At 38.3% G+C, this 27444-nt stretch overlaps 1 protein-coding gene across 1 annotated transcript in view; it reads right to left on the reverse strand.

The window, feature by feature from the left end:
* LOC131970615 (calsyntenin-2-like) overlaps window positions 1-27444 on the reverse strand; it is a 444672-nt gene that overhangs the window by 45116 nt on the left and 372112 nt on the right. Inside the window, exons 9-10 of the mRNA XM_059332049.1 lie at window positions 16031-16193; window positions 1383-1549 (exon numbers count right to left, since the gene is read on the reverse strand). Coding sequence (XP_059188032.1) covers window positions 1383-1549; window positions 16031-16193 — 330 coding nt within the window. The remainder of the gene's footprint in view (window positions 1-1382; window positions 1550-16030; window positions 16194-27444) is intronic.

A 27444-nucleotide genomic window follows, 5' to 3' on the forward strand; every position in this document is an offset into this window, starting at 1 on the left:
GAGATAGATTAGCTGAGCTGGTGGAAGTCGGATGGGGGTGTCTGAGGGGTTTCAAGGAAGCCAACTGGTGATTTAAAGAGCTAGTGTTTTTGTGTCAACTGGAATAAAATGTGTGTTTTTGTGTACGCACAGGAGGAGGATGTATGTGTAATGTATACTGGTAACACTTTACAATAACCATCTAATTGATGTTTATAGATGGTTTATAAACCAATTATTAACCATTCACTAGACATATTTAATCTTTAAATGTTTCAGAACATTTTCTTGAAGGTATAAGAATCATTTTGAAATCATTTACATCCTTAATATGGTGTTAAAAATGTTATAATGAGTGCAAAACTATTAATAAACTAATAATTATAATGTAATTGTTTGTTTATGGTAAAGTAACTATCAATTTACATTAATATACCATCTATTAAAAAAATAAATTATAGTTCAACATTAATACATTTTCTATTCACCATTCTAAATGGCCTATATACGGTTTATAAATGATGATTAAACATTAATAAACTATCTGTTTACCATTTATAAATGGTCTATTTACCATCTATAAATGATGGTTATTGTAAAGTGTTACCTGTGTACTTAGTATAGTAAGGACTGTTGTGTACTGGAAGGATGGAAATTAGGTTACTAGCATTCTTGCAGGGAGTTAGACGAGAAGATTGATACCACACATGCATGGATTTTAAATATGAAGCTATGGCTAGCAAATGTTAGCTTAGCGTATTTTAGCTTAGCATAAGGGCTGGAAACAGGAAACAGCTGGCCTACTAATGTCACCTGGTTATATTATGTTTATATCATAGAATGGATAAATACCTTTATGCTCTTATCCAGACTATTTCATATCGAGGTAAAGACAGCAGGATAGACTTATTCTGCAGTCATAGCTTTCTATACATTTCACTACACAGAACTATGAACTCTAGCTTGCAGACTGAAAATTTGCTGTAATCTGGTAATCCATCAAAGTGAACATCATGCATTACCATGCAACATCAATGTTACTGACTAAAAACAGCACATCTTGATGGATCACATATTTTAAGGTCGGCTCAAGACATTGCAAATAGATTTTCAGGCATAAATGTGTACATAAATGTACATAATGAATGGAAATGTGTAATGTATACTTAGTATAGTAAGGACTGTTGTGTACTGGAAGGATGGAAATTAGGTTACTAGCATTCTTGCAGGGAGTTAGACGAGAAGATTGATACCACACATGCATGGATTTTAAATATGAAGCTATGGCTAGCAAATGTTAGCTTAGCTTATTTTAGCTTAGCATAAGGGCTGGAAACAGGAAACAGCTGGCCTACTAATGTCACCGGGTTGTATTATGTTTATATTATAGAATGGATAAATACCTTTATGCTCTTATCCAGACTCTCGAGGGAGTTGATGTCCAGTCCCTCTTTGCAGGCCTGCAGACAGGAAATTACTTTCTGGCTCTCTATCTTCCCCGGTCGGATGGTAAGTCCAGATAGGCTTCCCCGGAAGTACTGAGTGAACCGCGGCTTGGTCACCTCCCCACCTGCACATACAAATAAAGAAACAACACAAATAAAGTAAAATTGTTCAGAAATTATGACTTTTGGGGATCTATAGCAGGAGCTGGTTAAAGAAATACACTAATTAAATTATAAGGTAACATTTTACAATAACCATCATAATAACCATTATAATTTATAAATGCCAAATAGATGGTATATTAATTTAAGCTGATAGTTACTTTACCATTAACAAACAATTACATAATATTTTTTAGTTTATTAATAGTTTTGCACTCATTATAACATTTTTAACACCAATGTTAAGTATGTAAATTAGTTCAAAATGATTCATATACCTTTAAGAAATTGTTTGAAAACATTTAAAGATTGAATATGTATAGCAATTTGTAAATGGTTAATAATTGGTTTATAAACCATCTATAAACATCACTTAGATGGTTGTTGTAAAGTGTTACCAATTATACACTATTATATACACTAATGAAAACATACTTATACATAATTTATTACATTTTGGCAATAGAGCCCCCTAAATCCTGCACATTGGTTGTTTAAATGCAAATTGCACCAGGACAAAATCCACTGTAGGAGAAATAAGTGGAAGATGTATTACAATAAACACACTGCTTCTCTACACATTCATACACATTGGGTCACAGAAACCTAATGCAGATATTAATTTTGTGGTTTAGGGTTAATCTACACTAATAACCATGGTGCCATGTTTGTCTGCTGCTGTATAAGTCCCAACAGTGACCTTATCTCATCTCTAATTATGAGTCCTGATGACCAAATTATAGCTATAATTGGCCTTAAGATGCATGTTCTGTGTCTCCATCCTGTGACTAAGTGGCAGGGTGCTGCTGTAGAAGTGCAAGTCAGCCCATCCAGGCGGGATAAAGGTAGGGGGAAAGAGAACACATTTAAAGTATGTTCTCTGAACTCCGTAAAGGCCAGTACCAGCAAGAAAAGTCTCCAAACCACTCATTAGCTGAAAGGTTACTGGCTCTGGGTATCAAAACTTCACCTTTATTTCCTGACTTCCTCTTCCCCTCTCTTTGCTTCTCTGCAACTCCGGATTTAATCCACCACAGCACTAAAGGTACAGAGCAGTCTCTTCATCTAATAACATCTGTTATCAAAAACCCCTCAAACTTACTCATACATCAAAAACATTTTGAGTGTGAAGTGAAGCAGTAAGTGATGGGCAAAGATAGAGCTGAGTTGTACTGCATACCAAGAAAAAGTCTTTCTGTATCTCACGCTACTCTCTCTGCATACTTCCGCTCCCAAGCGATTGTTGGAGACAAGAAGCAGGCAGTGGCATTTTATATTCTCATCCTTATAACTTTTCCTCACCATAGGGAATATGTGTACAGTAGTCATTGTCTAAAAGTCACAGTCTGAGTACTAGTTGATGTCAGAGGTGGAAAAAGTATTCAGATCTCTTACTTGAGTAAACTTAAGTGAAAGTACAAAAGTATCAGCATCAAAATGTAGTTAAAGTATCAAAAGTAAAAGTACTTGTTATGCAGAATGGACCCACTTAGATTGTTTTATATATTCCAAATATCATATTATATTATTATAATTGATGCATTTATGTATACAGCGTTTTAATTTTCTCAAGGAAGGGCTCATATTGACTATTTAATATTCTGTTATGAGGTTTATTTAAAAAAGTGTCTAATCACCTAAATTTATTGTGTTTTTTATGTTAAACCTCGAGTGAAAAGTAACTAAAGCTGTCAGCTAAATGTAGTGGAGTAAAAAGTACAATATTTGCCTCAAAATGTAGTGAAGTAGAAGTATAAAGTGACATAAAATGGAAATACTCAAGTAAAGTACAAGTACCTCAAAATTGTACTTAAGTACAGTACTTGAGTAAAAGTACTTAGTTACTTTCCACCACTGGTTGATGTGCATTCAATCACTGAGTTGAGTAGAAAAGTATCCAATCCACCTCACACTTGGCAGGTGCATTGCTAAAGAATCAAGGACGCTCGTTATCAAGTGTGAGCTTTTGAGAGCTATGGAACATTTGTATTGGTTATGCATCATGTACACAATGTGTAGTTTATTGAGAAAGGACCCTTTATTGACTGTTACACAGCTTAACAACGTGCTGGATACAGGTTGCTTTCTGTCGCTCAGTACTTTCAAGAACAGAAGAAAGAGAAACATTGCAGAAAATATTTCAAGCATCAGCATTGTAACTTTCTGAATGAAAGCTTTTGTTCCCTGAAATAGCCTGGTCCTAGCTAGCTCTTAGCAAATTATGCATTCATTGTACCACATGAATGTAATTTAACTAATTTTAAAATTTCCTAGGCTACACTGTAAAACCCAATGTTGCTTGTTTGTTATTATAACTATTTTTTCCTTTTCAATACAACAAGATTTGTGCAAAAAGTCATTTTAACTTAAAATATTGAGTCAAATAGTAAGAATAATTTGAGTTAACTCTGTTATCTTTGTTGTCTTGACATAAAATTATTTTGCAGCATGGACACTCAAGTATTTAAGTTGAAACAACAAGTTGGGTTTTACAGTGTATGTATTGTGGGCTCATGTTCCGTATAGGTGGAATATGTATGTATACATGTGTTGTGTTGTGTTGTGTTGTGTTGTGTTGTGTTGTGTTGTGTTGTGTTGTGTTGTGTTGTGTTGTGTTGTGTGTATGTTGGCTGCTGGAACACCTAAATTTCTCTGCTGGGATGAAAAAAGTATTTCTTATCTTATCTTATCTTATCTTAATGCTTCGCTACCAAGTTCATGCCTACATTTTGAGAACTCTGTTCGATAATGCAAGTTTCTCTTTAATCATCTCTTTCACCATTTAATCATCTTTAATCATGACAAAGCAAACAGGGCTGAATTTCAGCCTGCATGCATTTTTTTTTCAGGCTAACATTGTAGAAACAGAAGAGCTTATACTGTCAGTAAGAGTAACAACTTAGCAGACTGTTGAGTCATCACTTTTACTTTCTCACCTTTCACCTTTTTACATACCGTGTGTGTGTGTGTGTGTGTGTGTGTGTGTGTGTAAAGCCACGCTCGAGGTGACACACACAGATCAAAGGAAAGGGGAGAATCGGACATCAAAAAGAGAGTTCTACTTTGACTTTCTCCTGATGGCTCTCGTCTGTATGAAATACCTGTATGACAATGAACTCTGTTGGTCAGGGAGAATGAAAAAGAATGAGAATTTCTATGAATTCTGGATGAGTTCATTGTCATCCACGTATTTCATACAGTCTGTGGCAGTCAGTAAGGATAAAATGAGATTTATTGGATTTTTTTTATTTTACCTTGGTATCAAATTGTGTATGGAGAATCATGGATTTTCACCAGTATTGGTATCAAATCTACTGGTATCTGCCAGGGGAGCTCAGTGTTGAGTGTGTAAGTGGTTCTCAAGAAAGCTGCGAGGAACTACACTGGTTACTTTTGACCCACTGTATGTTGCAATTCCAGTTAGATAGAGTGAATGAGGGCAGTGGTCCAATCATCCAACTGTCTACAGCCCCACTGTTATAAACAGCAATCACATACATGTAAGGAAGAGCAGTAGCACTCAATCACTCACGTGTCAACACATTTAGGACCTTTTCCACTACGGGTACATTCCGAATAGGTTGCTAAATCAAACTGGGATTGGAAGAGCATAGTGGTACTGAAAAGTAGCTCCCATACTGCTCTAACCTCCAACCTTCACCCTCCGCATCTTTCCGTATCAAAGTAACAATTGGTCCTGGGTTCTGAGTGATCTCACAGATGCTTGTAGTTGCTAGAAGAGATAGTTTTAGCCCTCGAACCAGGTAATCCAGTTGGTGACTGAAGAAATCCTCTATGACAGTGGTTCCCAACCTTTTTCTTGAGGGACCCACATTTTTTACCATTGTAAACTTTGTCGACCCCCCCATTGTCCATTGCTTCTATGAAGCCGAACTCAATGTGACTTTCATTGTACCTTCTCTTTTTCTTTTTGAGATATTCAGCATTTTCGTCTCCCTGACGCTTCGCCATTTTTCCATTAGCTCTGTGTTTCTGTTGTTAGGTGAGGTTACCACTAGGTGAGGTTACCGCTAGGTGAGGTTACCGCTAGGTGAGGTTACCACTAGGTGAGGTTACCGCTAGGTGAGGCTACCACTAGGTGAGGTTACCGCTAGGTGAGGTTACCGCTAGGTGAGGTTACCACTAGGTGAGGTTACCATTAGGTGAGGTTACCTCTAGGTGAGGTTACCATTAGGTGAGGTTACCGCTAGGTGAGGTTACTGCTAGGTGAGGTTACCATTAGGTGAGGTTACCACTAGGTGAGGATACCGCTAGGTGAGGTTACCATTAGGTGAGGTTACCTCTAGGTGAGGTTACCACTAGGTGAGGTTACCTCTAGGTGAGGTTACCGCTAGGTGAGGTTACTGCTAGGTGAGGTTACCATTAGGTGAGGTGACCGCTAGGTGAGGTTACCGCTAGGTGAGGTTACCATTAGGTGAGGTTACCACTAGGTGAGGTCACCGCTAGGTGAGGTTACCACTAGGTGAGGTTACCACTAGGTGAGGTTACCGCTAGGTGAGGTTACCGCTAGGTGAGGTTACCATTAGGTGAGGTTACCACTAGGTGAGGTTACCGCTAGGTGAGGTTACCGCTAGGTGAGGTTACCGCTAGATGAGATTACCATTAGGTGAGGTTACCGCTAGGTGAGGTTAGCGCTAGGTGAGGTTACCGCTAGGTGAGGTTACCGCTAGATGAGGTTACCGCTAGGTGAGGTTACCACTAGGTGAGGTTACCGCTAGATGAGGTTACCGCTAGGTGAGGTTACCGCTAGGTGAGGTTACCGCTAGGTGAGGTTACCATTAGGTGAGGTTACCGCTAGGTGAGGTTACCGCTAGGTGAGGTTACCATTAGGTGAGGTTACTGCTAGGTGAGGTTACCGCTAGGTGAGGTTACCACTAGGTGAGGTTACCGCTAGGTGAGGTTACTGCTAGGTGAGGTTACTGCTAGGTGAGGTTACCTCTAGGCGAGGTTACCGCTAGGTGAGGTTACCTCTAGGCAAGGTTACCGCTAGGTGAGGTTACCTCTAGGCAAGGTTACCGCTAGGTGAGGTTACCTCTAGGCGAGGTTACCGCTAGGTGAGGTTACCTCTAGGCAAGGTTACCGCTAGGTGAGGTTACCTCTAGGTGAGGTTACCACTAGGTGAGGTTACCTGTGTATACTGCAGGAGGGAGTTACACATGTCCTTATTCTCCCGATATAGCCTTTATTTTTAAACTTTTCTATAGTGATTTTTCTATTTAAATAAATGAATAAACATTTAATATAGCGCTTATTCGGTTATTTTTGTCCAACTAATTAATGAAATGCTGACTCATCTATATTTAACACATTAGATTTATTACATCCCTTAAAATCAAGAGGGCTTCGCGACCCCCCATGGATCTTGGGAGGTCGGGCCCCCCCTGTTGGGAATCACTGCTCTATGACATTCTTCAGGAACTGGAGTTGGGAGAATCATCAATTCCAAACCCCCTTGGCTGCAATTCATCAGACATTCCCAAGGTTTACTGAGGTAACCCTAACTCCCTGTTGATGTATCACTGCCCTAAGTGATGCATCAAGGCTCTGAAAGCTCCGTCAGTGGAGACACAGCTGACCGTTACTGGAAACACTTTATCATGTCCTACTTTCATGGTGTGAAAACATACGATAAATGGCCTGTAACAACTACAGACATTAAAGTTAGACTCATTCCTATGATTGCTAAACTGCAGGTAAATGGTACGCTACGGCTAGTTTAATTAAGCTGGCTTATTGCCCCAGAAGCAAACAAGAAAAGTCCTATTGATGGTGTATTCTATCGACCCACTATCTATCTGCCTGCCTCCCTGGACAGGAGACTGATCAAGCTTTTTTCTTGATAGGGTGGGTGGAAATGCAGCTTTAAAACCTTTTACACCTGTTCCTTTCTTTTTTTGTTCCCCACTCATTGTTTTGATTTTCCATTAATTCCGGTGTAGCCTCCTCAGCTGCTTGTGCTGCAGTGTATTATCTCATGCACCTGCTCACAAATTACTGTGAGAGTTTTGGAGAAACAAGCAGGAAACAGACTTTCTCTGCTCTTTTTATATAAACAGTAGTTTCCTTTTTGCCAAAAACTGACCTGTCCCTACCTCACGACCTCTCCTGAACCTGACCTGTCAAACTTTAGACAGCCAATAACACAAGCACAACAGTGTTAAAGGCTTAAACAGTCAGTGTGTTCATCTTCTCTAATGCAAGCAATGATGACCATTTCATGCTAATGCAACATTAGCATGGAATGGTAGATGATAACAACTGGGAAGATTTTGGGTCCAATTCACTCCCTTTGACAAATGCATGTTTCTTATTTCAAGGCTGGTCTAAACTGTAACAGATTATCTGCCCAAATGATGCCATAGTTTGAGAGATAATCTTAATGTTACTGACTGGATCGGAGTCCCCCATGATTATGAAATCATAAATCTCAAACAAGTTTTATATTTACGACTTCCTACGCAGGAACAGTGATGGAATACTGATTTATAGCACAGTCCCAGAAGAAATACACGGTTGAACTTTAGCCTGCACAAATGTTTTAAGCATCACATTGTAGAACAAATACATTCCCGACAAATGAATGTCTGAATAGACAACGATTTAGGTCCAGCTCTAGAAATAAGAAGCTTGCTTTTGTCTTTTTACGTCTGAAATTTGAACTTTGATGGTGAATCTGCTAATGTTATCCTGCTAAACTGTGCAGATGAACAGTCAGTGGTTGCAGTTTATGTCGGTTATTCTGTATGTCAGTAAATACATTTATGTATTTATGCTTCTTTGTGTGGCAGCCAAATATTCTTATTACTTGCCCTTGCCCTACTGGATATAAACTTGTTCCAGCTCAGTGTAATAGCCAGAGCTACTTTGCATATTTAAAGCCATCTCCTGCTTAAGTGGCTGCTGATTCCCTGCCAGGCACCAGAAGAGCAGAGTCTATCTTTTAAACCACAAGATCACATTTGGATTCTCATATATCCAACTCTGCCAACCCATTTTTTTGCCCCTATATCTTTATGCTTCACCTGCACTCTCTCTTCAACTCTGACTATTTTCTTCCCCTTTTTTTCCTACTCTCTCTCTAGATGTCCACCTATTCGCTCGGTCCCACCCTGACAGATGTTATCAATTTAGTCCGTGGCCAGAGAAACCATTAAGGGTCCCAGACAGAGACGCAGAGGAAAGAGGATTAGCGAGACGCTGCGGAGCGAGAATGATATGGGTGATAAAACAGCTGATCATTCCACTTTACAGAGGCTGGCTTTACGTGGTGTCAGCTCTCTTTGCCTGCTCTGTGCAGCCGTCCTTGCTCTATAGATCTTCACTCTCCACTTTCCTCAACTTTATTTGCGTCATTTTGAAAAGAGCAACAGATTAGATAGAAGAGGCACGGGTGAGCTGGAAATAGGATCATTCCTTAAACGGAAGAGATAGGTCTCTCACTTACTTTGTGATTTAAGTGCACCTGTATCAGTGCCTGTGCTCAGTCATTATGGTGTATATACACAGATATTTATGGTTCAATTTGTTCATGTGTGTAATCATCCATACTTCTTCCTACATGCTTGCTGCTGGGATGAGATGGTGGGAAGCCAGAGCAGCATTGTGTGATTACAGTGGTGGAAAAAGAAGGATGAGTGTGTTGCTCTTGGTTGCTTGACTGCTTCCTCGACATGAACACTCTCCACCGGGTCAGAGGGTAAATATAGGCTGACTGTGTGAAAACTGCACAGCCAGCACTTAGTTTCAGAGGTGAAGGAAGAAGGATGGGTGGGGGCAACACTTCTATTAGAGGCTAGGAGGGAATGAAAATGTAGAAATGCACACTTTACAGCTGGATAATTTACCGCTTTGTTGTTGTTGTTGCAGGGAGTCACACTAACAAGTGTATCTCATGCATCTTAATGAGCAATGTGGTTTACCTGGACTGTTAACTAATAGGAGATTTGGGGGGCATGCCACCCCGCTAGTTAGCTAAATGATCAACATGCATGCTGCTTGTTTCCCTGCCACCCCTAGCAGCAGAAAGTGTGCAGGGCAGAGGAGTTGTTTAGATGAATGACTCATGTCTTTGTCTGGTATTAATAAATCCATGACGCTGTCCATGGTGCTGAAATAGCAGAAATATTTGTAACTGACTTTGTCTTTGGAACCCTGAAGCCCCTCTGTTAGTTCCAGATGGCAGGAAATCAACACATCATCATACCTAAATGGAACAGTTGCAGTTTTAAACATGTGGTTGTGAAATTGTCACAATCTGATAAGGTTTCGGCTCCAAAACCACTTGGTTTGGTTGAGGAATTGATCACGGTTTGGACTGAAATAAGTAGTTTGGTATGAAACTTAACTGCAAAAGTTAACCTTAATTTTCTACGTGACATAACCAAATATATTACAGATGTGACATAAGTACAATTCCCCCTGCTTCTTCACCCTGCTTACTGTCACAAGCAAAAACATCCAAGCTAATCAACCCCCCCCCCCCCCCACGCCTGGCACGTGTCATAGTCAGCAGCCCGGACCACCCTCTTAACCAATTCTTCACTCTACTCCCATCTGGCCGCAGATATAGGGTACTGGACTGCAAAAAGGCCCACTTCAAAAAAAGTTTTGTCCCCACAGCCATCATAGCACTGAACAAGAACATGTAGATTCCACTGGCATCACTGTATATTGTCCATGTCATGTCTATTCTGTGGTGAGAGGGTTGTTATCTGTCATGGGAGGGGTCATGAACGGATGTCATGATTGCTGCTGTATATGTTCTTATATGTTTTTCTGTGATATTTGTGGGAAGAGGGGTTATCTGTTATATGTTGTATATGTGGGAAGAGAGGGTATTTGGTACTTGTGTGCTAGACGGTGTTGCTACACTCACTGTGCTGTATCTTTTTTAAATGTATCTGTAACTAATCAACCAACCAACCAACCAACCAACCAACCAACTAACTAACTAACTAACTAACTACTTTATACTCAGTCAACTGACTTCTTCCTTCTTTGCTCTCGTCAAAATCCTTTATCATTACATCACTCTCTTATAAGTTCACATTTAACTGGTGGATTTAATTGTAGTTTAGCTCTTAAATAATTACTATAAACACATTTAATCTCACACAGTCCTGTAGTTGGCCTGCTTTGCTTTTACACCACAAACAGTTTGACTAACAGTTTATACACTCACCTAAAAGAAACCAAACCAAATGTTCAAACGTACAGAGAGTTTCATTTGAGCTTTACAGGAACTCAATGTTTGCATGTGTTTATCATGGTCACCCCCTCTCAATGTTATGCTCAGTCAATGTGATTGTATTTGACCAAAAAAGTTGGACGACAAACATAATTTCCTTTATAAGATTTGAATGGCCTCTGAAGAAAGTATTTATTCTATATCATCTTTGACAATAAAACTGCCCTGCTAATAACTGATTCATGTGCTAGCTGCCCCTGATGGCACTCCAAGGCAGGTTTAATTACAGATTTTACTGACTCAAGCCCTAAAAACCCACCACACCACTCCGAGATGCTTTTATTGGGTAAATATCTAAAATATGATCATTCTAAATTATACTCATTTGCTGCGGTCAGGACAGCATTTATTTCCATTAGACAATGCAGACTGACCAGTTAAATGTTATGAACCGTGAAATTATATCATAAAATTTAATTAACTATGACAAAATATTACAGTTGTCCGCAGCCATGCTGTTTTGAGCTGACAAATCTTTTTTATTTACTCTGCCGTCCATTTGTACACCATCACATTGTCCTCTCTGAACTCATTTGACATTTCTCTGCAGTGCCATTCAGCGGCGCCACATAAAGCAGAGATAAACCCACTACAGCAGTTCTGCAAATGTTGAATTTGTTTTCACCACTGCTTGGAAAAAAAGACACACTCACAGCTGAAGTTTCAGGTGCCAGTTAGACAATAAATGAGCTTAAATCTCGGCTCTCTGAAAAGGCAATATCACTTTTACAACTCTTTATAGAGCCTTCGCCCACAATGAGGAAACAGTCTCTGAACTTCCTTTTCTACTCAAGGCCCTTTTCAAGAGTTTCTGATTTTTATTATCCAGAGAAAGTGAATGCATGGTTTGTGTTCTTCGTCAATATACGTGCCGTTGTAATAGTCGTTATAGAAGTCATTAATGACGCAAATTACCGAATGTTATATGTCGGTTTGGGTTGTCGTTTTGAAGCTAAGTTAGATGACTTCAAAGTTGACTTTCACCAATGGTAGTTTGCATCAACACCTAATGATTCTTAACTTTTTAGTGCATAACGTAAAGTAACTGTTCGCATTTGTTTGTATGTAAGTTATGAAATATTTTTGCAAACTCTCCGTGCATTAATTGAGCATAGTCACAAAGTTGAAAACATATTTTTGAACTCGTGGAATCAACATGTGGCAGAACTACATGGAACATTTTTACTTTTATTTTTCCACCTCTGTTGTATACTACACTGCCCTACAAAGTCTAACTGCAGTAACTACAGTTTTAGTCGAAATTGAGTTTTAACAAAAAATGAACACCTTGATGTATGTTTTATCTTGTGACAAAGTTTCACATTTCAATTTTGTTTTACTTCAGAGAAATGATGATACAAAAATTGCATTAACTACAAAATCCAACTCAAAACCAAGCAGTAATTGCACTTACCACGGTCTGCTTTGGATATATAAACTAAGTTATACATAAAAGATAATAGAAATTATAAGTTTATTTGAAAGGGAAATTATTATCTAGATAGTGATGACGTACAAAAGTGAGAAAAAATTATATTAAGACTAAAATATAACATTTCTTCATGATATTAAGTCTAAAATATGCACATCTGTGAATAGAGTTGTTAAACACTTTTAAATACATTTATAACAAAATCAATTTGAAAATGTTTATTCACTGAAAACAAAATATAAAAGCTAAAAGAAGACAACAACATTGTAGTGACTGCACTCTGTTTATCATTACTATTAGAACCTTTTACAGCAAAACCAGAGTGCAGTAACTACATTTTTGGGGTCAAAGGTCAAATAAATTCTCATTATTTTTGAGCATGAAAATTACATCATCAATACTTGTAGAAATAAGTGTCGTATCACTTACCTACCTATAACTAATTTGGCTGGCCAGTTAAAACACGTTAAAAAAACTTTAAAGCAGTTTTTCTCAGTTTTACCTTTTGTGTAGTTACTGCAGTTAGACTTTGTAGGGCAGTACAGTGTATAAATAAAATAAATGAGCTTAAATCTCGGCTCTCTGAAAAGGCAATATCACTTTTACAACTCTTTATAGAGCCGTCGCCCACAATGAGAACACAGTCTCTGAACTTCCTTTTCTACTCAAGGCCCTTTTAATCCTCCTAAAGGCTTGCAGTGTTCAATGAAAGAAGCAGGAGGGGAGGAGGCAGGCCAGCAGGAGGGGTTCACTGCTGCAGATGAAAGAGACACAAGATGACCTGCTCCTGCACAGAAAGATATCTTGACTCAGTATCTGAGGCTAAGCATCAGTGAGCAGCCTCATCTGGGCTATCACATCACCGCTAAGCTCCATTGTGTGAAAAAATGCCCTTTTCTTCTACCCTGGACAATTAGTGGCAGCTATCAGGTTGGAGGACAATTTAATCATGTGGCTTCGTTCACACGGGTTCAATCATTTGTCAAAGAGGCACTAAGTGCTCCTCCTAATAATGTTGTTCATTCAAGGCCGAAGAACATGTTCAACACTCAATGAGTCCCGTGAGAAAATATTTTTCAGATTATTAAACTTGCTCATATGATCTGCAGAATACCCAACATATTGGAATAAAACTTGCTTCAGTCGCAACTTTTCACCATCATCACCACCTCTATGCCTTTTGGTATCATCATCATCATCATCATCATCTTCTGTCTCCATTTAAAGCACTTCACCAGTGTTCTCCATTGGAAAGGCAGTCTCTAGCAGTGGTTTTCAAACTTTTTGTGCCCAAGGCCAAAATCTCAAGGCACACCTGTATTCATATTCTTTCAGAACTACTTCCAGTTGTCACCTCATAACTACTTCACTTCCAGCATTTATTTACTGTTTAAACTGTCCTTTAAAACGCCTTACTGGGAAATGTTTTGACCTATACTTAGAGTGGTTTGGTAGCCTTAATTCAATGAATCTGCAGCTTTATTATTATTATTATTATTATTTTTTACAACCGCAAATGTTGCGTGTCCCAAAAACAAGAACTAAGCGGGGTGAGGCAGCTTTCAGTTATTCTGCTCCTCACCTGTGGAACAAACTACCTGTAGATGTGAGGTCTGCCCAAACGCTCAGCTCCTTTAAATCAGGACTAAAAACACTATTGTTTACTGCAGCGTATCTTAACTTTAACACTTATCTGCTCTACTCTACTGCCCTTACTTTTTAACTACACAATGTTTGACTTGTGCTTTTTATTATTTTATCTCTTTTCTTATCCTGCTGTATCTTCCCTGTTTTAATTGACTGTTTTTACTGTTTTCAGTTGTGTCTTGCTGTTTTTAATGTGTATGTAAAGCACTTTGAATTACCTTGTGTTGAATTGTGCTATACAAATAAACTTGCCTTGCCTTGCCTTGCAAACCATGTGTTTATGTATAATTACGTGATATGGGTCATTATTTGTGGTTTCAGCAGGTTCAAGTGATGTCGAACAGCCAAGCTACAGCACCTCCATCTAACTCTTTTTGTGCCTAAAGCTAAACAACATTAACCACATGTTTAAAATAGCAATTATTACATTTAGGTATGAGAACCATGATGATCTCCTGCTGCCTGTAGCAGGCATTACTGCTCTCAGCCAAACTGCATTAACAGTGTATGGTTGTCACAATATTTCACGGCACACCTGGCAGAAAAACATATACAAACAAAAAAACCATTTGGGAACCACTGCTCTAGAGGGCACTTTATTGTGCTTTCTCCATTTAAAGACACTGTCGGGGACTGGAGGGAAATCTTGATGAAACAAACACAGCCTTGTGTGGGATTTGAATGAAAAGCAACAGAGATACATTGATCAATGGTACAAAACAATCTGATTGACAGAACAACAACTGAACTTGATTTCTTTGTCAGGTAATTTTACCTCAGAAGGTTCATGCGTTTGGCTCTGATCATATCCTTTCATTTCCTGTTTATTCTAACTGTTGGTACATTGGAAACCATTGGGGAAATTCCAATCAACGTTTTCATCTGATTACAATTTGTTCAGCACAGCGGGACAGGATGTAACAAACAGATTGGGCTACAAGTCAACAATTGAGTGTTTCAACTAAAATGATATGTAATTATATGTATTATATAGGCATATGTGAGTATAAAACCTATTTATGAATTACAACACTTGAGTGGAAGGACCCCCTAGAAGGCATTACATCATGTTTTCTCTATTTAAGGGCACCCAAAGTGCACTTAATCACATGGTCCTCATTGGCAGGGCACCCCAAATGGCACATAATCATTTTCTACATTTATGGAAAACCTAGAGGGCACTTCATCACATTTTCACCATTTAAGAGCACCTGAAGGTGCCTTTCATCTTGTTTTGTCCTTTTAAAGGCACCCTAGAGGGATATTTTCTTAGTCTAAGGGCGCTCTAAAGGGCATTCCATTTTTTTTCCCATTGGAAGGGCCCTTTAATCACGGTTTCTCTATTGGAAGGCCACGCTAGAACAGCTATTCTCAACCTTGGGGTCGGGACCCCAATTGGGGTCGCGAGATGATTTCTGGGGGTCGCCAAATCATTTTGGAAGTCAGCTCTGTCTCCACTGTGTTAAAGTGTTTTAGTCTTTTTGGTCACTTAATGTCTTTTTGGTCATTTTTTTTTTTTTTTTTGTCATTTTGTGTCTTTTTTTGATCATTTTCTGGTCAATTTGTGTCTTTTTTGGTAATTTTGTCTCCTTTTTTTTGGTAATTTTGTGTCTTTTTTTAGTAATTTTGTGTCTTTTTTTGTGTTTTTTTCTTTCTTTTTTGGGTCATTTTGTGTCTTTTTTTGGTCATTTTGTGTCTTCTTTTGGTCATTTTGTGTCTTTTTTGGTCATTTTGTGTCTCTTCTGGTCATTTTGTGTCTTTTTTGGTCATTTTGTTTCCTTTTTTTGGTCATTTTGTTTATTTTTTGGGTGATCTGAACTGTGCGTGTGAGATTGTGTTCAGTGAGTGGGGGTCGCGGACAACATGCATGTTAAATTGGGGGTCGCGACTCAAAAAGGTTGAGAACTACTGACCTAGAAGGCACTTTATCATTTTTTTCACCATTTAAAGGCACCCTACAGGGCAATATATCACATTTTCTCTGCTGGAAGGGCATTCATGTTTTATCAACCATAGAGGCATCCCAGAGGGCACTTTGGTGGCGTTTCTTTTGAACTGATCAGTGACATCACCAGTGACATCACCAGTGACACTCACCTTGCCAGCAGGCTCCGACTGTGAGCTGCACGTCAATCTGTGAGGGGTGGATGGGCCAGTCGTCAGTCACCAGGTAGGGGTCGTAGGTCACTCCGTCCACATAAAGCGTCACCACTGGAAACTCCACGTTGATGACGTAGTAATGCCACTCCTTGTCACAGATCTGTCAGAGACAAAAAAGAAGAAGGAGACCGTAAGAGGGTCATCAAGAGTGTATATGTGGACCTCAGCTATAAACATTATGCAACCATCAGCTGATTTGTTTAAAACCTTTTGAGACTTTTCTTGGAAATGCTCTTATTTGCTTTCTTGTCCTGATTGAGAGTGGAAGAGTTATATCACTCTAAATATGAAGCTTAAACCGGTAGTAACTTAGCTTAGCTTAGCTTAGCTTAGCTTAGCTTAGCTTAGCTTAAGACCTGTGACAGGAAGAAACAGCGAGGCTGGCTTTTCGTCTAAAGGTAACAAAATATGTCTTCTGGCACCTCTGTGATCTTTTTTTTGTGATCTGGTGTCACTGCATTAAAGACCTCCTTATGAAACTACTATGGACAGTACCATTAGTCCTATTCCTTCTGTTATTACTATTAATATTACTGGTACTACTGCTGTTAATTTATTCTATCCACCACCACAACTACTATCACTAGTTACAGTCATCATTATAGAGTAAATGCTATTATTGTTGTCATTGTTCATCTGACTTTACAACATCAGAAAAATCATATTTCATAAAAGCGTCTGCTAGATGAGTAACTGTAAATGTAAATCTGTCTTTCTTCCTCCCCTCTCCCACTACATCTACCCTACAGTACAGACTGTATTGCCCTTTGAAGGAAAAAATTGTGATTTGTGATTCTGGGCAATATAAATACCATTGAATTGAATTGAATAAAGCATAGTTGTGGCATTCCCGCAGTCCAAAAACATGCAAGTTAGTTCTACTCAGTAAATTGCAGTGGCCAGAGTTCTGATAAGCAGTTCAGGATAATGAATGAATGAATAGATAGATAGTTGTAACATTACAACCTTCACAAAGTCCTGAAAGCGTGTTTAAAGGCACAAGCTTTTCTTTTTTTTATTATCAAAAAAGGAATGGAATTCTCACATTTTAAAATATGTGGGCAAGGGTAGAAATTAAAACTGCTGAAAAGCCTTTTGGCCTTGGTTCTCCTTACAAAGCTCCCTAACTCCACCCAAAAAAAAGGGGGTTCCAAAATTTTTTCAAACTTCTCTATTGTTTCTTTTTTCTTTCGTTCACATACAAAAATAAAGGATGTACATATTAATTTATGCTTAAAATCAACACGAAAGAACAGAATTATAGTAGAAAAATAAAAGCAATAAAAAAAATCCCCACAAAAAACAAAAACAAAACAAATAAAAAAAGATTTAAATATTAATAATACAACTCGGAGGATGTCAAGTTTTCCAAAATTTACATTTGTTAATTTTTCATGGGGTTATATTTAGTATAATAATCCATAAATGGCTGCCATATTGTGTAAAAGGTATCTATCTTACCTCTCAGGGTGAATTTATGATGTTATTCTAATGCAAACTGGACGTACATAGAGTACACTCTGTTGGACACAACAGACTGATTGACAAGTATTCCTCTTTAAATCCTTTTCTTTTATCATAGAAATGTGTTAAGGGTGCACATGTGACATGTTATGGAAGAGAAACCTGCCAACTCGAGCTTCTATAACGATCAATTAATTAATTAATTAATGTATTTTGTGAGTATGTAAGTTTTGGATCAAATTAAACTCAGTAATTCATGCTAGCAAGGTTTGATACAGTAAGCTAGTTTTGCTCAAAGTAACACTCTTGTATTTCTGTGTGTTTTATATTATTATTGCAACTTTCAGTCTGCTAACTGTAGCTTTATCCAACTTAATTCTCAGCTCATTGGCTGATTGACGAACGGCTGCAGAACTGAACGCTCAGCGTGTTTCAGTTCAGTGATTCTGATACTCAGTCAGAGATAAGATTACAATTAAAAAATACACAGATCGATTTAAAATTCAACTTGATTGTCCGGATTCTTAACGGCCATAGATTAATTATCCCTAGTAGCAATGATATATACACTGCAAAAAAGCCAACTTGTATTTTTTGGCCTAAAACAGTGATTTAAGTTGGTAAAACGTGTAAATATAAATTACTGACATTTAGGGCAATAATGTAAGTTAGCACAACAAAGGAAGCCAGTTGTCTGCTCAAAAACAAGTTGGTGAGTTGTTGTTACTTATATCTTTAAGTTGGGGTTCACAACAAGGGACAATAGTTCTGATAACTCTTATTTCTTTGTTGGGAAATGCGGGAAAGCGGTGAAATTCGGTCATTAGCAAAAGCTAGCGGCTAACTGATGCTAGCGGCTAACTGATGCTAGCGGCGCTGCTTGTTACAGCTACAAGAGTAGCCATTAGCGTATCAATGCTAACTCAAAATTGTGGTTGCAACATTCGCTGACATTTCATAGCGGCGTTAATCGTGCCAACTTACAGTTGAGTTGACAAAAATCAGAATTCAGAGTTGAGCAAACTCAAAAACAAAACTTAAAATATTTAGTTTAATTGTCCAACTTAAAATTTTATCGAAGTTTGTTGCCTTGAAATTTTGAGTTCACCCAACTTTTCTTTTTTTGCAGTGTAGCGGGTTTTACAGTTTACTGTTATTGTTAGTGTTATATAGAAATCATGTACAGTGGCATTATTAAATCAAATGTCTTGTTCCCAGTGATGGGGATCTGTATGTTGTCTCAGTTTCTTCTATTGCAGCTCCACCTTGTGAATCATTGTGAGTATTTTTTACATTAATTCTGAGCTTGTCAAGTTGTAGTGCTAACTGTAATGCATTAGTACATTACCATTTTAACCTCTTCTGAAAAAAAGGCTTGACTGTGCCACTCTTCGGCATGCTTGACCACTAACTCTGCCTTACTGAGCATTTTAATTGATTGCACAAGCCCCCTCGTGTGTCTCTGAGTTTATCTGTCTCTCCTTCCTCTTCCTCTGCTTCAGGCGATGCTTCAAATCAGCAGTGCCAACACTCGTCAGGCTGTACTTCACCTCTTCCTCTCAGCTCCTCTGATATAACCTGGGACAGCCTTTGAACACTTAGCCTTGGGTAACCTCCCGCTCTAATGAAGAGCGCTCTGCAGCCTGCTTATTAACACCGTGCTAGCGCAGCAGATGGGAGCTCTAATCAATCCGGTTTATTTTCGCTGCTATTGAGGTGCGAGATACAACATCTGGCCTATTGGTGATCATTCCGCACAGCTGCTTAACACATATGCGGCATGTCGATGTGCTGAGTCGGTGCGGAGAATCAATGGGGGGATAATCTGATTTTGGATTTGATGGTGCTGCAGATGTGCTTGATAGTAATGGGATTGACTTTGATTGGCTAGTTAGGATGTAAGGACATGCATAAGCACAAACACAAGGGAGCCCTGCATCTAATATGAATCCACCATTGGCGGCAAAGTTATAAAAAGAATAATAATATAATAAATGTGGCCTTTTTTTGTATAAATATAAGCCTGTTCAAAATACTGTTTATAAGAAATGGAAAATAACTAATTTGCTTTCAATCAGTGTAACTTAGTGTGCCAGTCTGTGATTCATTCACACACATTAAGGAGACTATTAGGTTGGAATTAGGCCCCAAGGTTCGATTTACAACCATTTAAATGAAGCAGGCTGCAGAGAACCAACATGTTCCGTCTGTTCGGTTTCAACACCAGGGAAAGAGACGCACCGACACACAACAGCAGCAGAAGTCACATAATATAATAATATTTTTGTTATTATTTTCGATAGATACATAAAGCTTAAACACAAGCAGAACAATGATCAGAAAATTTCAGGGGGCGCTGACAGCGGCTGCAGAAGCATTTGGGTCCATTTATTTCAATACAAAATCAGAAAACTTTTCTCTTGATTTATTTCCTCAGAAATATTTTTTAGGTGACACTATGGTCTCAATCGCTAGTAAAAATGTTCTTCAAGACAATTTGATGGTAAAAGTGTAAATAATGACCCCATTTAGAAGAAAATACAAGATAAAGAATTGATTTGGGGCGGGGCTACCTTTGATAGCCGTCATCAGAAGAGAAGAGGGAACAATGCGTATCCACGGCAACCAATCAACAAACCAATCCACATGTCAATAAAGTTATATATAAATAACATACAAAAAAGTATGTTTAGCGGTTTGGTCTCATAACTTTGACCCTTTCACTGTAATGTAAAACTATTGTATTTTATATTTAGGTCCCTCCAATGTACATAAAAAAAGTTTTAGTGTGCATTTTTTATGAAAACGAGTCCACCATTGCACTAAATATTGATTGAGATGGTTAGTAATGGAGTTAATGATGAAATATAAACAATGTTTAATCAGATTTTTTGGTTTCTGACACTTTTTGATAATTAAACATTATTGCTGTTCCTGAGAAACAAACATAACAGGAGGGTTAAGGTTTAAGGTGAAAAATCTACATGGTTAGGTTCATGAAATTAAGATTATGGTTTGGATTTAATGTTTAATTTCCCCACACTTACAGAATTCAAAAATAACTCATAAAGTGACTTTTCATATCATTATTTTCTCCTGGATGAAATGTCCAACACATCAACCTTCCTCCTTATGTGGATGTTCCTGCTCTTTTATGACGTCATAATAACTCTGCGCCTGGAGGTTGGTGCCTAACAATAAATGTTCATATAGCAAGCCGTTTAATGGATAATGATAATTACTTTTAATATATTTGACTAATTACTGACCAAGGTTATTATAGTTAACGAAAACTAACGAAATCACAAAAACTAGAATTGAAAAAACATTTTCGTTAACTGAAATAAAAATAAAAAGAGAGTTTTTAAAAAAATGAAAACTAACTGAAACTGTATTTTGTGGTTACAAAACTAACTAAAACTAACTAAAATTATAGTGAAAATGTCCTTAGTTTTCGTCTTTGTCAACTTTTTTCATACGTAATTCTTTTGGTTATTAAATCTATTTAATCCATCTGGTTTTATGACTTAATAAACTTATTGGGGCTGAGATGGATCAGATAAAGGAAACAAAGGAAACATTTATTGTGACCTTATTGAATCTGGCACCCAACAAATACCCCATTACAAAAAAACTAAAACTAACACTAAAACTAATAAAAACTAAACTAAAACTAAGCATTTTCCAAAAAATAAAAACTAATTAAAACTAATGATTTCACTCTGAAAACTAACTAAAACTAACTGAATATGAAAACAAAAATTGACAACGAAATTAAAACTAAAACTAATGAAAAATCCAAAACTATTCTAACCTTGTTACTGACACATGTTGAATAATACCTGCTGCAGTCCTGCTTTTAATCTTGAATATATCTGCTGCATTATCTGAATCTGGCAGGGTTTTTTCCAATCTGGTTACATCTCATTACTCATGTGCAGAGTGTATAGCATCCACATGCACACACACTAATCCCTCTGACATTTACACATGCAGAGCGTCCTCCCATGGTCTACCGCTGCTTTCTGCTGTTCACTATTTCAAAGAGAGCTGGAGCCTGTTTGGGATCGGACATCCTGGTGGGTGACTTCCTCCTGCAGGCTTCAAAGGGGGGACGGGGAGGCGCTCGTGCCCAAGAGGAGGCTGCCTCTGCTGGGCTGGGATGTCAGTTGGAGATCTCTCTCTCGGGGGAAGAAGAAGGGAGAGAATTATGTCTCCACATGTCAGTACTGCTTAATAGAGCTGAGGAAGAGCTTGTGATCAGGGTATTTAAAGATTGATTTGGATATTCATTGTGTTAAGCTGCTGTCTCATTTCCGGTCGGAATCTGGTGTATAGGACAGGTTGATTCTCAGTTTAGGCTAAGTCACATCGCTAACAAACAACCTTATGACCCCTTGACACAGTTAGTGTTGCAACAAGATATTTATTTAAGATGGTCTAAGGCCCTGTTTAGATGGAGACGATCTGGAGAGAAACCTGTTTATTTTAGTGATGTACACTCAAAAAAATGATTCAAGCCCTTCTTAGATGTGACACATTAATGTATTGTTTATCCAATGAAAATATATCAATTAAAATCAAATCAAAAGTAGTTTAAGAAGTGTAACCTAAAATGTATTAATTTACTCCCCTGTCCTTCCCTTCAACCCAAAAAGAATGACTTTCAGTCTTCCAATTCTATGTTTTTAGGTTGAACGAACACAATTTCTTTATTTTAGCTCTCCTCGACATAAATGAGTTGAGGTAACTCAATTTAAATACAATACATACATGTTTTTAATTTGAGTTTGACCAAATGTAAAAAAAAAAGTGAGCTACATTAACTCAAATACATTATATTGCATAGATGCACTTGTTTTGAGTTTGGGCTACAAATATTTGTTGGATGGAAATTCTGCCCACAATTTAATTGAGTTCATCCAATGAGTTAGTTTTTAGTGATGTAGCTTCAGCTGTGTTTCAGCCACATGTTGTACAAGCACAAGTCTGGAAACTGGAAGATGTTACCTCAGACATGCATTTTGGTAGCCTGGCTAATGCCAGACTATATCACAAATGATGATAGTCTGGACACCACCAATTAATTTCTCCATAGAGGAGGCGTTTATTGGGCGCTATGAATGTCTATCAAAAGCGTCTGTTGGTAGCTCTTAGCCAATCGTATCAGTTATACCAGATGACGTAGTAGAGCAACAGAAATTGATGTTTACATAGCCAGACTAGCCCATCTCTACTTTGAGACTAAAATGCTCAATTCTGCTTCTGCAACGTTTTTCTGCAGCATGTTCTGGCTCTGGCTGCTCACAGTCTACCGGCAGTGTTGGTGTGTGTGTGTGTCTGTGTGTGTGTGTGTGTGTGAGTGTGTGTGTGTGTGTGTGTGTGTGTGTGTCTGTGAGAGAGTGTTGCTTGCTGCTTTGTTTCTCCAGTTCTCGCTTTCTGCAAGATTATTTATTTTCACGCCTTATTCCCCCTCATGTCATTCAGCCACACACATCCACTGATTTTATGGTCACTAGACAAGCTGCTGGGGGTCTGTGGGGGCTCCGCTGTCCCCCGGCTCGTAGCCAGATCACCATGGTTACAGCAGCGAGCGGTAGCGGGGCTAGTTGGTAGATTAGGGTTTGGACAAATCCTGTCGGAAGCAAGGCTAAAACATCCTTTTTGGTGGTGAAACAGGAGTCAAACATTGTTCTTCTTTCGCTCTAAACTATTTAAAACACCTCTACAGCTAGGTCGAAAGAGAGCTTCGCATCTGCTGCAGCCATGTTGGATCTGTAAGAAAACTACAAAACTACAAGCTTCCATCTGTCGAGTAGTACGCGTCATCGTCTTGCCGTCCCTCCCCGTTCTGTGATTGGATCCTAAAACAGGGCTAAGAAACGGCCGTAGTTTCCAGACGGCTTGCAGGTTCGAAATGAAATCGAGCGCGCGAGGCAGTATGGGTATACCCAGGCTATCATTTTGGCCTTATAGCTCAAAATCATTTAGGTCTAACCCTAAAAAACATGCTGGCTTGCATTCTACAGAAAACAACCAGATGCAGAAAGACATTGTGGTGTTTTGTTTTTTTGTGTTCTCACTTTTTATTCCGTGTTTAGATGAGCATCTTTAGGGGGAAATGCCACACAAATTTCCGCCGAATTGGTGCATCAAAAAATGTCCGTAGGTAATTAATGCACCTTCTCTGTTCTGTTATATTATCTGTGATAATTCTCCTTAACTGCTGAAATGACTTCTGGACAGTTCTCAGAGCTGCAGGGCAACTTAAATATCAGCCTGATGGAAATAGTCGGACATGTTTGTTGTCGTTTCCTTTAACTGCACATGGATGTTACGTGAACGCGACGAGAGCCAGTGTGAGTTAATCAGAGACACTTTTGCGTTTTCAACCCTTCAGACAGAAACAACGGTGTCGCTGTCTAAAGGAAAGGCACATTATAAGTCATTCACACTTCTGTGCTCTCTGGCAACAGAAGGATAACTGAATGTAAACACATGCTGCTTTTGATTTCCAATGATTGTATAAAAAGGGTGCTTCCAGAGACAGAGCTTGCTGTTTAATTAGAAACCAAACACACCAGACTTTATTGAGAACACAGTCATTTTACCAAAATGAAACTCATAAGGGGTGAGTTAAGGGTTTATTTTAATCAAACTACAGCTGAAACAGTAGAAAGACTAACCTTGACGGGATTTATATTGTCTCTGGGGTTTTTTAAGACACTGTTAAATTATAGTCTGTTTTCTTTTCTTTTCTTTGTGGGCAGTCACCGTGTACATTGGGCGCTGACAGACTTCATGATGTGTTCAAGTGCCCGTTGTAGAAACAGGAGAAAACATATTTAAATGCAATACAGAAAAGCCTTACTGCATTGCATTGCATTTTATTTTTGTATCTTAATATGTCACCTGATGCCTGAACTCCTGAAGTTTGTGTCTTCTTTACTGGCACTTATTTTTTCCCACTTCAAACACTAAACTAAACTAGGCATATTAAAGCAGCATGACTTTAATATCACCACCAGGCAAAACTTGACATTTGCCCCACTGACTCTGAAGTCTTAAAAAACATTTTTTATCTCGTTTGCAGGAGATAAAATGGTTGTGTGCGCAAGATAAGATCATACTCTGACAAGATAATATGTTGTTTATGCAAGCTCTTTTCTTGCGCACACAGATATTTATCTTTTGCCAAAATATAAAGAACAAACAGTTCTTTCAGGACTTTGGAGCTCCATATTGACGTATGTGGAAGATATAACATGCATCTATCGGTGGAATGTAACTAAGTACATTCACTTAAGAACAATTTTTTATTTTATGTAACTTTATACTTCTGCGTCACAACATTTTAGAGGCAAATCTTGTACTTTTTACTCCTCTACATTTAGCTGACAGCTTTAGTTACTTTTGAGGTCGAGATTTTTCATCAATTTATAATGAATACAAATGAATTAAACCTCATAACAGTATATTAAGTAAGTAAATTGAACCCCTAACTGGACAAAAGTAGAATGCTGTTTACATGATCAAAAATAATAATCTAATAATATACACTCAAAAAAATAACTCATTGGATGAACTCAATTAAATTGTGGGCAGAATTTCCATCCAACAAATATATGTAGCCCAAACTCAAAACAAGTGCATCGATGCAATATAATGTATTTGAGTTAATGTAGCTCACTTTATTACATTTGGTCGAACTCAAATTAAAAACATGTATGTATTGTATTTAAATTGAGTTACCTCAACTCATTTATGTCGAGGAGAGCTAAAATAAAGAAATTGTGTTCGTTCAACCTAAAAACATAGAATTGGAAAACTGAAAGTCATTCTTTTTGGGTTGAAGGGAAGGACAGGGGAGTAAATTAATACATTTTAGGTTACACTTCTTAAACTACTTTTGATTTTAATTGATATATTTTCATTAGACAAACAATACATTAATGTGTCACATCTAAGAAGGGCTTCAATCATTTTTTGAGTGTATTTAGAATAAAAAGAACAATCTGAGTGGATCAATTCTGCATAACAAGTTTTACTTTTGATACTTTAAGTACATTTCGAACTGGTACTTTTGTACTTTTACTTCGGTAAGTTTTGAATGCAGGACTTTTACTTGTATTTCACAGTGTGGTATTAGTACTATCAGCAAATTTCAACAAGCTGTTGTTCCTCCAGCCATAACTAAATCCTAAATTCTGAAATATTTCACTCACACGATTCAGTGATATCCAGCATGATAGAAATTGTTAACTTTCCGGCTCCAGTGAGATTTAGTGCAGTTGATGGAGGTGGCACTGAAGTTCGGCATCTTGTCAGAAAAACGATTGGAGCTTGAGAGAACAGGTGCACTGTTATGCATGGGGAGACGCCAGCTGGACACACACAGAGACACTTTGTTTTGTGTGTGTGTGAGTGTGTGTGTGTGTCTCCAGGGTTGAATCAGTGTCCATTACAAAATCTCAGAACTGGAAATAACTTGAAGAAGCGCTGTGGCACAAAATCAAAGCTATGCATTACTTAAAAAACTGTTGAGTGTACATGTGTATGCGGGGGTGTGTGTTTGTGTGAGAAAAGAGCAAGACAGCGATTCCACAAGGATACACCACTTGTAATAACACCTACCCACAAACAGTCATGCATACATGAATGCACAGACATCAATCCAGCCCTATTAAGTGTCAACTTCAAAAACTTCAAAGCTCCAGAGTTAAAGTTTAGGGGAGCAGCTCTGGCTTGCCTTGCTTATGAAAGCAAAGCAAAAAGTTTTCTATTCCCCAATCCCTCCACTTTCCCGTGTCTCTGCTTGATGCAAATTGACAGACGGAGGGAATAAATGAAATAAATAACCACACAAACAAAAAGAGAGGGAGGACGTGAAACAACCAGAGGACAAAGGAAAGAAAGCGTAAGAAAGAAAGAGAGAGAGGTAGAGAATAGAAACATCACACATCAAAGATCCTTCGTCATCTCTTGGGGCACTCTGTGGCGAGAAGAAAACAAAATTGCTATCTGCCTCCCTCTCTCTATCTGTCTCGCTCACTTTTTTTTCTCTTTCTGCAGTTTATTTAGTCTCTTTTCTTCTTCTCCTGTCTCTCCATTAGAACCTGACTGTGGGAGTCGTTGCCTCAAGTCCTTTGGAGTTGAAAGTCTCTAAGAGATCTGTCACCCAATCCAACCTTCTAGCTTCAAACAAGAGATGGAGGAATGAGATAGGAGAGGGAGAAGAATGAGGAGAGAGGAGGTGATCTGAGATCGGAAGGTGGCAGGGCAGAGAAATGATGGTGAGGAGATGAAAGGAGAGGAATAAAGGAGAGAAGAAAAGACTTAAAGAAGAAAGTGTAGCCTCATGGAGCCACTAGTGAGGCTGTAGATTATTTATTTCAATCACAATAGGATGGCAAGCATGAGCCGGACATCACAAGGTTGTTTGGAAATCAGTTAAATATTTCATCTACAGACTCTTTTACTGCCGACGTCAGGATTACGCCGTCGTGTTAGCTGGAGGCTAAACAAAGGCAAAATTGGAGGCAATCACAGAGTAGTAAGCTGCATAACATAGAAAATGTCTTATTTCTATGTTGTTGGGTGCCAGAATTGAAGGAGTAATGCCACCAGCTTGACATGTTATTGCATGCTGCCACTGCCAGAAAACACAGAAAACTGAAGTAAATGCAATAACATCAGATGATTGGATTGAAGCGATTGCCAGAAACGCTCATTTATGGGGTTTAAATAAAGTACTGTAAGTTGAAGTTATGAATATATAATGTGTAGCATCCCTGGTCCACTCTTATGCTGACGGTTCACACGATTTATTCAAAGACGTAGCTCCATGAATATTAAAATAAGACATTACTTGACCACCTTGTGAATTC

This window comes from Centropristis striata, chromosome 4, assembly GCF_030273125.1.
Source record: "Centropristis striata isolate RG_2023a ecotype Rhode Island chromosome 4, C.striata_1.0, whole genome shotgun sequence".
NCBI classification, from domain to species: domain Eukaryota; kingdom Metazoa; phylum Chordata; class Actinopteri; order Perciformes; family Serranidae; genus Centropristis; species Centropristis striata.